General features: G+C 30.2%; 1 protein-coding gene across 6 annotated transcripts in view; it reads left to right on the top strand.

Moving 5' to 3' along the window:
* LOC126753388 (sodium/potassium-transporting ATPase subunit beta-2) overlaps positions 1-12394 on the top strand; it is a 120149-nt gene extending 107755 nt beyond the window's left edge. For all 6 annotated transcript variants that reach the window (XM_050464787.1, XM_050464790.1, XM_050464792.1 and 3 more), the window contains exon 8: positions 2590-12394. In XM_050464787.1, coding sequence (XP_050320744.1) covers positions 2590-2693 — 104 coding nt within the window. In that variant the 3' untranslated portion in view covers positions 2694-12394. The remainder of the gene's footprint in view (positions 1-2589) is intronic.
* Positions 12395-14381: the final 1987 nt, after the last annotated feature.

The raw sequence follows: 14381 nt of genomic DNA, 5'->3' as shown, positions 1-14381 counted from the left end.
GAATTAGGGAATTTGGATTTTGAACATATGCTTCTAGCATTTTCGTATGAGAATCACACCACAACCTATATAATAGTTATGTTGAAAACTACGAGTGCGATAACTTACCATATAAATTAAATTTAAATAGTTTTCACACCCAATATTTGAGCATAAAGGCTTGATAAGGATCAATAAAAGAGCCTTCCATGGGTAGGCCGTCTTTAGGTAATATCTCTTCATGTCTCAAGAGCAACTAAAGCAATTTTGAGTTTGGTTCATAATATTATCGTGATATTCTTATATTGCATTGTAAAAAGTAAGAAAGTAGTAGGAAAACTACGTCTTCTTCCCCATATCTCAAATTTTAAATTCCATATGATTATTTCCTTATATAGTATATATGTATGTATGTATGTATTAAGCCAAACGCACAAATAGTGCTTTTAAGGTATTTTGATATATATTGGCCTTTTAGTAATTAAAATTTTGCAGTCATAATAAGGACTATGCGCACCTTTTTCGCTTATACAAACATCAAGTGATCCTTACTCTCAGATTGCCGAAAATATGCTGAAGGTTTCAAGGTTTTACTAAAAATTAAAATTATCTAAAATAACAATATTTAACTTTGTTTTCCTCAATGAAATTGATGTCGCTAAATACCCAGATATTGGTACAGTTCGCCAATGGATCTGAATAAGAGTGTAAAACAACTACAACAAAGTTATTTTCTCAAAATCAACGTTAGCAATGATGAATATCTAAAATATGTGAATAAATTTTTGTAAGTGAAAAGCGGTTCCACCATTGCCTAAAAGTAATGGAAGCAAGGTATCAAAGTAGATGGGATAGTCATATAATGGTAGAGTACTGCTGGACCTTAAAAAGATATTGTCATTTGGAATTTCTACATTTCATTCGTTGTTTACTCAAATATATGTCTATTTTTCAAAACAAACTGACATATAAATATGTCTGTTGTTTTGCTTCAAGCCAGTTTTAGTTTTATAAACTGTAGGCACAGATATATCCAAAATCGATATTATATTATTTATATATTTATGGCTATAAAACCACTGTAGACCGGTGTAGACAACAATCAATGGTTATAATATTACGGTATAGAATTATATTATCCACCGACCTGGCGGGAGTTGAAATTAAGCGCCTTTGCAAATTTGTTTTGGCTATTAAACTTTTTGCCAATCTGTAAGTCCGAACACACGAATTCTCATTTTCTATGGCTTCGCAAAGAACTATATACGAGTATAACAGTCCACGTGCGATCATCTATCAGCCGTCTAACCTAACCTAACCTACAGGGTTTGTCCGGAACGTTATAGGATTGAGTCGATTAAAAAAAATTTATTGAATCAATCGTTACAATTCTTTAAAAACTTTCAAAATACGCTCCTTCTGCGTCGATGCAGCACTGCCAACGCGATTTCCAAACATTGAAGGCGTCGAAGGCATTCTCTGGAATAGCCTTGAGAGTCGAGGTGCATGCTACTTGGACTCCCTCTGTCGTCTCAAAATGCTTGGCTTTCAACGGCCTTTTCAAGCAACGAAACAAAAAAGTCCTACGGCGGTGTGAGCCGGGGCGTTGTCGTGGTGCAACTTACAATCGGCTGCGATGTCTTGTCAGACCTTGAGTCTCTTGAAGACTTCCACGTATAACTTGGCGTTGACGATTTGTTCAGGAGGAACATATTCATGTTGAACGATGCCTTTGATGTCAAATAAGACAATGTGCATCGTTTTCATTTTGGATTTGCTCATTCATCAGCGACCTCTTCCCGGCCCTTCAAAAAGGCCTGGTGCCACCGAAACACACCACTTTTTGCTAAAGCAACATCTGGGTAAGCTTGCTTGATCATATCAAACGTCTCTATCGCGGTCGCTTGCACCTGACTCTCCAGTTAATCGGTGAAAACTTACCAGCCGCTCGTTCGTTAGCTAGGAACGCCCTCTACCGAATCCAGTCGGTGCGCGCACGCTCCGAAGTACAGTCGCGACGGAAGAAAATCAGTCCTATTACTTTCCGGACAAATCCTGTATAACAACAGATGAGTGTAATTTTTTTTTGCGCGCGCATACTTCGATGTACAAAAAACTAAATGAAGTGGTGTTTCGAAAATTCCGTTCGTTTCGTTCATATAAAAATTTACATAGTCTACATATTGAGGTTTATTAAATCCACTTAATTAGAGAAATTATTCGCTCTTACAAATTTCAATTGACACTCAAACCGTAAAAATCACTTTTTCAAAACTTATTTTTTTTTCGGAGGATGTAATTGTTTTAGGGACGTTATAAATTGAAATTACAAATTTTTATTGACATTCAAACTGATAATTCCGTTTTTCTATATTTATTATTAAGTGCTTTAGGAGCCATATACAAGAAATGAAATGGTGTTTCGAAATGCACGTATAAGTGTTAAGCCCTTATTAAGCCGACGTAAAGCAAATATTAGTTTTATGAAGTTAAATTGATATTCGAACTGTTGCAAACAGTTATTATAAATTTTCGAAACTTTCTACTTATTTTTTCCCTTTATATTTTAAATCATATTCTATAAATTGTCTTTCTTCACTCTTCCTATAGCCGGCGTTTTAATCAACATTGAATGCAAAGCCTGGGCAAGCAACATCAAACACGATCGCGCAGAAAGGAAAGGATCCGTCCACTTCGAATTGATGGTTGATTAAGAGCTTGCGCGCAGCCAATAAGTGAACGAAGCACAGAAAATAAATTAATAAAAAAAACCATAACAACCACACAAAACCAAAAATAAACAACAAAAAAAAAACAGAGAGAATACTTAGCAGGTGAAATAATAAACGCAGCAGTAAATAAAAATGGACTACAGTTATTAAAAGAAAACAATAACAGAGGTAAAAATAAAAACAAAGAAAAACAACAACAAAATAGTAGCAAAATTAAGTCAAGAAACATGCAGGAAGGAGCAAAAACAAAAGCAGCATAAATAGAGAGGAGCGAAGGTAGATAGATAGAGAGAGAGAGAGAGAGAGAGAGATAGGATCAATAAAAGAGAGTGCAATGTAGCTATGTGCTTGAAGGAGTGAATGAGAGAGCAAGCTAGGAGAAAGCTGAAAGATGAATGCATGAAAAATACAGCAACAACCAAAGAATAAGAACAACAAGCCGAAAAAATAAATGAGCTAAAGCATAAATAAAAAGCGCTATTTGCATAGTGCATATGCGAGCAGTGACAACAACAACAACAGCAGCAGCAAAATTAAAGGCTATAATACAAAGAAAAACTAAAAAATGTGTGCAAAATAGTAAAAAAAATACTTGAAACAAAAAATTGCTAAATATTTATTTTGCGAGAACGAAAACATGCAAACACATAACAAATTGAAGCAAACAAAAGTAAAAAAAAACACTGCGGCAACACTGCTAAATAGAGCGAGAGCAAACCAAAAAAGTAAAATAATTAAATGAAAATGCATAAAAAATAAGAATTAAAGTAATTAATTTAATAGACAAAGCGTAACAAGGCATCATTCAATACATATGTACATACGTACTCGTATATATATTATTTTTGGAGACACAAAAAAAAAATAGTAAAAAAGGCAAAAATACAAAAAATAATAAAAAGCAACAGCAGCGACCGAAAAATATGATTATTTGTAATTAATTTTATTTTGCGCAATAAATTATGAAATAAATACGATTTATGGTATTTAGTACCCAAAACCGAAAAGAGGTATGTATGTATGTAGTTAAAAGAAATAATTGCTTTAAATAAAGCGTGCAACAGCGCTAACAATTTTGATAATAAATGCAAACGCTTCTTTCGTACTTATTTCCTTACTTTAGCGCTTACTTAAGTAAATGAAAAGCAAAAAGAAAAACAAGTTTTTTGAAAATCAGTAGAATTTAATTATTGAAAATACTTATTAGAATTTGTTGATATTTTTGACTAGTGAATGCAAGTTTAATAAACAATTATGATTATTATTATGATTATAATTAAAATTAAAATTAATTAAAAAAAGGTAATTAACGAAAACCAGCGCAGCGAAAAAATACAAAAAGCAACAAAAACAAACAAATACATAACCACAAAAATAAACAACATGCTTACACTGGGCAGCAGATTTGAAAAACAAAATATCTTATTTACAAAAACACAAAAACATTTGTAAGTATGTAAAATGCAAAGCAGAAGCAAAAATTAAGTAGCAGAGTGCAAATAAAATATGTTAAACTATTACAAAGAAAACTTATTGTTGAATTGTTTTACAAACAACTTCCGTTTACAAGCTAAATCGCATGCTATGAAAAGTATGTGCAATTAAATTTTTGGATAAAAATTAAATTTTTTCTTAGATATACATATGTCTGAACTCGTTTGCGACAAAAAAGTATGTTCAATAAATATCTCAAACAAACTAATTTTGAAACTGTTCCAGCAATTAACAGGAAAAATCGCATGATATTTTTTTCCCAATTTATGACAAGCAAACTCATTTAAAGTAAAAAATTGTTTTACAGTGATTGCTACAAAAATTACTACAGAAGAAATATCGCATGACAGAAAAAATAAATAAAATGTCAACAAAACAGAATAAAAATTCAAGTAAACTAATTTAAAAAAAAAATTTTAATATATTATTTTTTCAAAATTTTGTTTGACAGACAAAATATTGCATACCATTTTTTTTTAATAAATACATATACATGTCTGAAACGTATGCAATTAAAATGTCAACCAAAAATAAACAACAACCAAAAACAAAGAGAATACTTAGCAGATGAAATAATAAACGCAGCAGAAAATAAGAATGGAACAGTTTTACTTGTTTCACAGTAATCGCTTCGAAAATTACTTACAAAAAAAAAATATCGCATGACATTTTTTGAAAGAAAAAAATAAAAATGTCAAACAATCTATTAAAAACAAAATAATTTTAATATATTATTTTTTTTTTAGTTTTGTTTGACAGAAAAAATATCGCATGACATTAAATATTATTATTTTTTTAAACAAAATCACATTTTGACCTGCCCTAACAGTCTTACAAACATACAATATGCCTATATGTACATATATATAACATCATGTATGTATTGCTAAACTAAACTAACCACGCCCCAAAAAGTATATACAGCTAACCAACACAACCATAAAAAAAAAATCATGCCAACAACACAAACACTCACCAACACACACAAATATGTATGAACGTACGCTGTAAACGCTGTTTGAAGACAGCGAAAATTAAACTTTTAATAAATTAAATTATTATTAATATTTAAAAAAAGTAAAAGTTATGCAAAGAAAACTTTGTTTAAATTTGTTATTAAAATTTAAGCGCCCTCCCCTTTAAAAAAAAATATATATATATAATATTAAATTTATTAATAAAATAAAATAAAAATAAGCAAGCAGGCAGTATAAAAGTTTAGCAAAATTGAAATTAAATAAAAAAATAAAATTTAAAGCATAAATTAAAGCAAAAAGTATTAAAAATAATAAGCTGCTTATGAAAGCATAAGCTAAACGGTACATGAATTGTAGAATTTTAAATAAAATTTGTGAGAAGAAACGCATTATTTTAGCAAATTAAAAATAAATTATAAAAAAAAAACAATAAACAAAGCAGCTAGCAATGAAGCACACAAACGCCGATTGCTAACAACAAACGAAATGCAAATAAAAATTAATACAAATAACTTGTGAGCATATAATTGACATTTAAAATAAAAATAAAAACAAAAATTAGTTAATTATAATATATATAAGCATAAATAATACAAATTATATAAAATTACAGCAATGTGACAGCATAAAATAAAAAAAAAATTTAATGAATAAACAATGACAACTTAACATTAAAAAGTAATAATCCCCTTCACTTATTACACTAGCGAGAAATGAAAAAAAAAAACTAAGTAAGCAAAAACATTAGCAAATAGTTAAAATTGAATTATAATTAAATCGAGTATAGTGTGCAGTTAAGAATGAAGCAGAAAAGTAAACAAATTATTTATAATAGAAAATTTTTCAAAGTAAAAAATAACAAATCAAACAAAATAATAGCAAATGAAACATGAGAACATGAAAAATAATTAAGCATACGTAAAGTACACAACACATAAACACAAAAAATACAATAAAACATAAAAGAACACATTGCAGAAAAATTATAAAATGAAGTTGAAATTAAATTCAAAATTTTCGTTGTAGTAAATTTTTTTCTAATCGCCCGGAAGTTGAAAATTACCTTTACCTTAAAAATATAATATATTCTTGTTATTATTTTTCGATTGCTTATTTTATGAAGCTGTACTTAAACTGTGTTCGCATTTTATGCAATAAGTATTCTGCCTTTACACACTGTACGCTTAAGAACACTGTAACAAGCCTCTACGACACACACACATGTACAACTTAGCTGTAATCGTTAGAAAATTTATTGTTGACTTTGTTGAATTTCAAAAAATAATGTTGGGAACAAAACAAACTGTATTATTTTTCATTTTAAATTTTTGTATTTTTGTGTTAAAAGAAATTGCTGGTGTTTTAATATTTATTTCAGGCTACATTTGGCATGATTTATTTATTATATTATAAAAATTATTATTTTTTCGTTAGTAATAATTTAATTTTTTTTTACTTTTTATCAGAAAAATTTTATTTTTAATTTTAATGAAATATTCTTATGAAAAAACGTAAAATTAAATTTTATGAAAAAAAAATATTTTTAAACATTTTTGGAAAAAATAAAGTCATAAAATATTAAAATTAAAAAAAATTAACTTTATTTCTTTTTAATCAAAATATGCTCTTTATAAAATTATAATTTCCAAAATTTTTTAATTTTAAAATATCCCACAAAAATATTTTTTTTTATACAATTTAAAATTTATTTTTTTCATAAAAATATTTTTTTTTTTATAAATTATATGTTCATGAAAACAAACATGATTTCAATTATTTTCATTAAATTTAAAATCTAAATTTTTCAAAAAAAAAAAGAATTTATTTTATTTTAAAAAATATGTTTAAGAAAACTTAATATTTTTTATAAATTTAATAAATTTTTGTTAATTTTCTGAATTTAAAAAATAATAATTATAATATTTTTTAATTATTTTATTTTGTTTTGTTTTTTTTTTTTACGTTTTTTTTTCTTTTTTTTTAATCTTCCATTTTACCTGCATTATATTAACTTCAAAACATTTTTCAAACACTTTCTCGCAGTGTTTTAGCCAAGACTGTCACCTTCAATCTCTGTGCTCACTTTAACCAAGACAGCAACACCTTTTAAGATAATTCTTTCATGTTAGAAAAGCGTAAATTCGAAAACCATTTGTTTTAACAAATAAAAAATAAAGTTCCTTAAACATTTTCTGCCAGCAAAAGTATGGACACTCGATTGTAATATATTAATAATAATTTATTTTACGCGCTTATGCAATTTCCACCCACCCAGAACGAGTTACCAAGCAGCTTTACGGCGTCTAAATTTTAATTATTAAAAACTAAAGTATACACCTAATTAGAATAGTAAATGCCCACCAGGTAGAAAATGAAGGAAAAACAAAAAACACAATACAATAAAATGCACAATATAAACCTTGGAGTTCAAGAAAACTACAACAGCTGAGTAAGATATTGCTTAATGAACTCATAACGGTATTAGGCGCTAATAATAACTTAAACTTATTTTTTTTATTGTAAGCGCTCTCAAAAACTTTTCCTTGCACTCAAACGCTGTTTCCTTTGCTTCTAACATTTGCTACAATCAATCTTTTAGCCAAGTTCACAACCATTATTTTTCAAGCAATTCTTAAGCGTGGACAGCAACCGCACTCATACGTTCGAGTCATTTATATTTGCATTGAAATTCTTTTCATTTGCGCTCAGGCGACGCAACCACTCACGCATGCGTAAAATAACGGTACAGATGCTCAGTATAACACACACACACACACACACACTTACTCACTCAAATATTGAAAATCATGCTTAGTCAAGTATTGCAAATACAAGTGCGTAAATAAATTTTTAATAATAAATAAAAGTAAAGGAAAAATGTGAAAAATGCATTATCAGAAATTCAAATGAGTATAAAATAGCATATAAAAGAGTAAATACAAATAAACAATTGTAAGCTGTGTGTAATTTCGTATATAGTCAAAGAAAACCAAGCAAAAAAGAAATATAAACAATAAATATATATGTATGTATATGATTTGTATGACAGCAGTAAGCAAAAGAAAGTACTAATTAATTCAAAATACTAGTGAGAGAGAAGAAAAAAACCAAAAAAAAAAAATTACTTAATTAACTATACTATACATATGTATGTAGTATATGTATGCAACAGGCTTTTCACGCTGTGCTGTGCTGTGCTGGTTGTTTTCGACACGTTTGTAACACACTGTAGGTACTATGTGCATGTATAATGATGACGTAAAGTGCCGCGCAGCGTTATTAACTGCAAATTTAAACTGCCTAATCAAACATAAATGTATATGTATGTATATATATGTAATACGAGTGTACGTATGTATGTATGTACCGCTCTCGCACGCATGCTCTCCACACATGTAACACACACACGCAACTCAACTATGTAATTGTGTGAGTGTGTGATATTTTTAAACACTTTCGCTTTTTTGCGCAAAAGCCGTTACGTTTAAATTACCTTAAAGAAAAAATATTGTTATTTTAACGTTGTGACGATAAACTGACGCCACGTAATCACTGACAACAGCAACCGCAAAAACAATGTCAATGCAAACGAAAGTAAGCGTTAGCTGCTGAAGTCAAAGTTGTTTTCGTAAGCGTAAGCGTTGAGTTGTCTGTAACGTTAACGTAACTGCCACGCAGCGTGAATAATGGCAATACACACACGTAAGAAAATTACATAACAATTAATGTGTATAATTTAATTTGAATTAGCATTAAATTATATACTTATCTATATATTAATGAACACATTATAAATAATAATGCAGCAAAAGTAGCATGTGGTGAGAGTTTAATTTGTTGCAAACAAATTTAAAAACTAAAATAAAATATCATAACGCTGAGTTAGCACTATTTGGTAGAGTGCGAGTGTTGAGAGCAGCAGTGTTGGATTGCAACGAACGTAAAATTGCTAATGATGATAATTGAAAACAATGTTAACTTTTTGCTAGTAAATGTTTTTTCGTATGCTACTAACTAAACAAATATAATTATGATAATAATAATAATAATAAAAACCAACAAAATTAAGTAGTCGTACTTAAATATTTATTTTTTAAAGAAATACTAATAACAAATAGCGAGCGAGTGAGCAGAGGTGCGTTGAAAATTGCAAAGAATGGTGAAATTTATTAAATTTGGTTGTTTGTGTTTCAAATGAGGGTGTTTCAAGGAGGGTTCCGAAAATTCCAAACTGTTTCCGTACAAAAATTTGTTGGCCCGTGTTCCAAATGAATGCGGCCCATAAACTATGTGAAATGTTTCGAAAATTCCAAACTGTTCCGTTATTAAAATATGCCTTTTGTGTACCAATTGTAATTAGATTTATTAAATTTTTTCGTCTATGTTCAAAATTAATGCTGCCAATAAACTAATTGGAATGTTTCAAAAATTCCAAACTGTACCGTTATTAAAATTTGTGTCCCAATTGAAATTAGATTTATTAAATTTTTCCGTTTGCGTTTCAAATGAATGTGGGGTGCTTAGGAAATTCCAATCTGTTCCCATACTGTAGTTGTTTGCGTGTGTTTTAAAAGAACGCAAGCTTCAAATTGTGTGCGATATTTCAAAACCTCCATAATGATCCCATAATAAAATTTGTTGTTTGTGTTTTAAAAGAATGCAGTAATGATCGCATAAGAAATTGTATTGTTTGTGTTTCAACTAAACACAGCAATCAAGTTGCGTAAGATATTTCGAAAATTCCAAACTGCTCCTAAATAAAGTGCTGCAATTAAAACGGCAGGCAAATTGAGACCATATACCAGTGCTGAGGTTAAATTGTTAACATGCTTCTTTTATAGAAATTTACAAATATTTATAATAATTTTTTTATTCCAAGAGTCCCAATAACACTCAGATTATATCGGATTCCATTGCAAATTCATTAAAAATGCTTTGTTGCTTTCCCGTAAATTAAAGAGATACGAAATATCACTTTTTGTTTTAGTCTACTGACTTTTGTGCTTGCGTTTCAAATATTCCACTCGTCCCACTTAAGCGTAAAATACTTATAAATTGCAATAACGTTATATTAACAACAACGCTTGTGCGTGTTTCGAAAATTCCAAACGTTTCAAACCTTTCATTTTACTTTTCAATATTTTCTATGCGTATTTCGAAAGTTCCAAATGTTCCACACATTCAATTTTACTTTTCTATATTTCTTTAGCATGTTTCGAAAATTCCAAACGTTCCGCACTTTCAATTTCACATTCAAAACACGCATATATTCCATATGCATAATGCCAAGCCTGCGAATAGCATCATTTCTTTGCACGATGTGTTGTAAGGATAACCATGTTAACATAAAGTGTTGGAAATGTTCGTATTAATTATAAGAGTGGAGAATAAACTGCCATTTTTTACACAAATGTATGTAAAAATTATTTGAGTGTATGCAATGCTACTCACACACACACATACACAGTTATACACAAAATCAGTGTACACATATACATACCATCTACCCATACATGCTCGCACTATGTATGCTTATTTATATGCATTACTGTAAATTTTTAATGTTAGAAACAACTATGTAAATGTTGTATACAAATCATATTATATAAAAGATTAAAAGTTATAACGATTCGCTGCAGTTGGCAACAACAATAATGACTTTGCGAAAATTAGCAATTTTAGCAAGCTTTATATACGCTTTAACAACTGTGTCTGTAGTTTTATAAATTTCTAATGCATTTCCACAATTTTTAACTACTCAGTTGTTGAAATAAAAAAATAAATATATAAAATAATAAAAAAAAATATAAGTATGCATGCATTAACAACTGTCAGCACGGGCGTCAGTTTATCGTCACAACGTCTAAGCAACATGCAACACAAACATTTTCGCATAATTCAACATAACCACCACATGACGCCACCTAGATATATTGCATACATATAAACACGCCACAACTCCCCAAAGACGATCAAATAGGGTATGGTTAACGGGTTTCCACTATTAAGCGGGGTATAGGAACGCATGAAAATTCGCGCAAGACAACACAACGTCAAAGAGATATTGGGCAAACGAGTGCGAAGGCCGAGTAGGCGTTCGCTGACAGTGTTGCGTTTGACAGTCTAAGCTGTCAAATTTACCGCTACACTGTTATGACATTGGTCTTTGGTGTGTATGGCGGTCTAAGCTGTCAAATTTACCGCTGCACCGTTATGATGTTGGCGAAATGATTTTTGGCATTTTAATGTTATAATATTTTTGCTTGTTAGCGTGAGAGCGCTGAGCACAGCTTTAGCGAGAGAGAGAGAGTGTGTAGGGTAGCGTACTATATCAGCAGGTGAGTTTTGCGCGTGGATGATGACAGCAATAACAACCTGACGCCAGCGGCGAAAGTTGCTCCCAACAAAAACACAAAAAAAAAAAAAAATTAAAAAAATGTATTTTTTATTATTGGTGGTTGCCATGCTCAAAAATAAATTTGCTTTTGCTTTATAAATTTATATAATTGAAATTTTATTGTTTTTCATGCCACATAATTTATTTAATTTTTATTCATTTCAATTTAAAAAAAAATTAATGGACAGCGGTGTACTAGTTACTTAAACAAAAATAAAAATAGTGAACAAATAATATTTGCATAGAAGAAATTAGCAGCAAAATAAAATAAAATAAATTAATAAAAAAAAACAGCAAAGAAATATTGAGAGAATACACTTCTAATTTAAGCAGTTTAGCTCTTAAGATAATTATAATTAAATTTATTAAATGAAGAGTATGTTGTTAAATATGCATTGCTGGTAGCAACTGAGCAGGTGAAAAAATATTAATTAGTTAAAGCAAAAACAAAAAGCAGAAAAAACTAAGATTCTTGTAAAATTTACGATTAAGTAAATATAAAAAAAAGAAAAGAAAAAACTAAATTTATAAATTTAACATTTCAATAATATAATAATGTTAAAAAATTATAATAAAGCAAAAACAATGGCGGCAAGAGTTTTTAAAAGTTCAGGAGCGTTCAGCTGTAGCAGCGGTTGTAACCACAGACACACACAAACACACCACGTTGGGACCATGTGACAGTGGCAGCATCAATGAAGTTGCAGTGAAGCAAAACACAAACAAAAAACCAGTATAATACAAAAACGAGCCGAAGGATCGTGAACGTTGTAGAATGCCTATAATAAAAAAAAAAAAAAACAAAACCAAAAAAACATATACATAATTAGTAACATTGCGTATTCTCTAGAGTATAACAAATTTTGAATTGAAAATTACTGAATAAAAAGCTAATAAAGTACCACACGAAAAAAAAAACAAAAAACAAAGATTTCATGAAGTATTTAATGCATACATATATAGGCGCAATGGCTGGGTGAGGAACAGAGAGAAATTCGATTGCAAATTTTTTAAAAATACTTTGTGGTTTTCTCGTAGGTTAAGGACATTTTAAATTTCGCTCTGTATTAGTCTAGCGCCTGTTGTAACTGTGTTTCAAATATTCCACTCGTTCCACATAAGCGCAAAACCGTTATAAAATTAAATGAGATTGTATTTTCCTATCCCATATGTGTTTCCAAAATTCGAAACGTTCCGTATATTTAAACTTACTTTCAGTAACTCTTATGCGTGTTGCGAAAATTCCAATCATTTCAAACTATGAATTTTACATTTTTACAATTGTGATGACTGTTTCGAAAATTCCAAATGTTCCAAACCTTTAATAGTTATAAACTTAAATAATGTTGTATTTTCAAATCTCATATGTGTTTCGAAAATTCCAAGCGTTCCAAATATTTAAATTTACTTTTCAATTACTTATATGTTCCAATTCCAATCATTTCAAACTACTAATTTTACATTTCCACAATTCTTATTAGTGTTTCGAAAATTCCAAACATTTAATTTTACCTTTCAATAGTTCTTATGCGTGTTTCGAAAATTACAATTAGCAACTCTTATATATGTTTCGAAAATCCTAAACGTTTAATAGTTATAAACTTAAATAAGGTTGTATTTTCAAATCTCATATGTGTTTCGAAAATTTCAAACGTTCCAAATATTATAATTTCCTTTTCAGTAATTCTTATGCGTGTTTCGAAAATTCTCATAATTTCAAACTATTAATTTTACTTTTCTAGAATTCTTTTGTGTGTTTCAAAAATTCCATTTCCAAATTTTACTTTCTTAACATAACATATAAGGGGACGCTACAAAACTAGACCGATAGGAAATATGGCACACGACGCCATATTTTTTTCCGCTCTTTTCACATTTCTCTTCAGTAAAGTTTGCCATTTTACCATATCATGGAGAGATATACGATCCAACAACGAGTCGAAATTATTAAAATGTACTACCGAAATTCGGAGTCAGTGGCCTCAACTTTAAGAGCACTACGTACAATTACATTCGTCATAATTGTCCTGTCATTTCAACAATTGAGCGTCTAGTGGAAAAATTTTAATTCACAGGCACAGTACATGTTCCCGTGCCAGTGAGACAAAGAAGCGCGCGTAGTGTCGAGAATATTGTGGCCGCTAGCGCATCAATTGAGAAAAACCCAAATCAGTCTCTCACACGCCGTTCTCAAGATCTTCGCCTACATCTTTATAAGATCAAATTGACGCAAGAATTGAAGCCGCTCGATCACCAGAATCGTCGTATGTTCGTGAATTGGGCTGAGCAACAACTTGAAAATGAACCGGATGATTTCATCTGGAAAAATCATCTTCAGCGACGAAGCTCATTTCTGGCTGCATGGCTTCGTTAATCAGCAAAATATACTTTTAACCATACGTACTCCATGCATCCCGAAAAAATTACGGTTTGGTACGATTTATGAGCCGGCGGCGTCATTGGGCCATACTTCTTCCGTAATGATCAAGACCGGCACGTTACTGTGAATGGAATTCGCTACCGCTCAAAGATAACCGAATATTTTTGGCCCGAATTGGATGATATGGATTTGGACAATATGTGGTTTCAACAGGACGGCGCCACAAGCCACACAGCAAATGTCATGATCGATGAAAACCAAGTTTGGTGAACGTGTTATCTCACGGAATGGCCCAGTCAATTGGCCGCCTCGGTCGTGTGATTTGACGCCGATAGACTATTTTCTCTGGGGATACGTCAAGCCAATAGTCTATGTCAACAAGCCCGCGACGATGGATGAACTTCGTATTAATATCAAACGTG

Source organism: Bactrocera neohumeralis, chromosome 3 (genome assembly GCF_024586455.1).
Source record: "Bactrocera neohumeralis isolate Rockhampton chromosome 3, APGP_CSIRO_Bneo_wtdbg2-racon-allhic-juicebox.fasta_v2, whole genome shotgun sequence".
Taxonomy (NCBI): Eukaryota; Metazoa; Arthropoda; class Insecta; order Diptera; family Tephritidae; genus Bactrocera; species Bactrocera neohumeralis.
The sequence above is the reverse complement of the archived record's forward strand: the minus strand, read 5'-3'. Positions and strand labels throughout refer to the sequence as shown.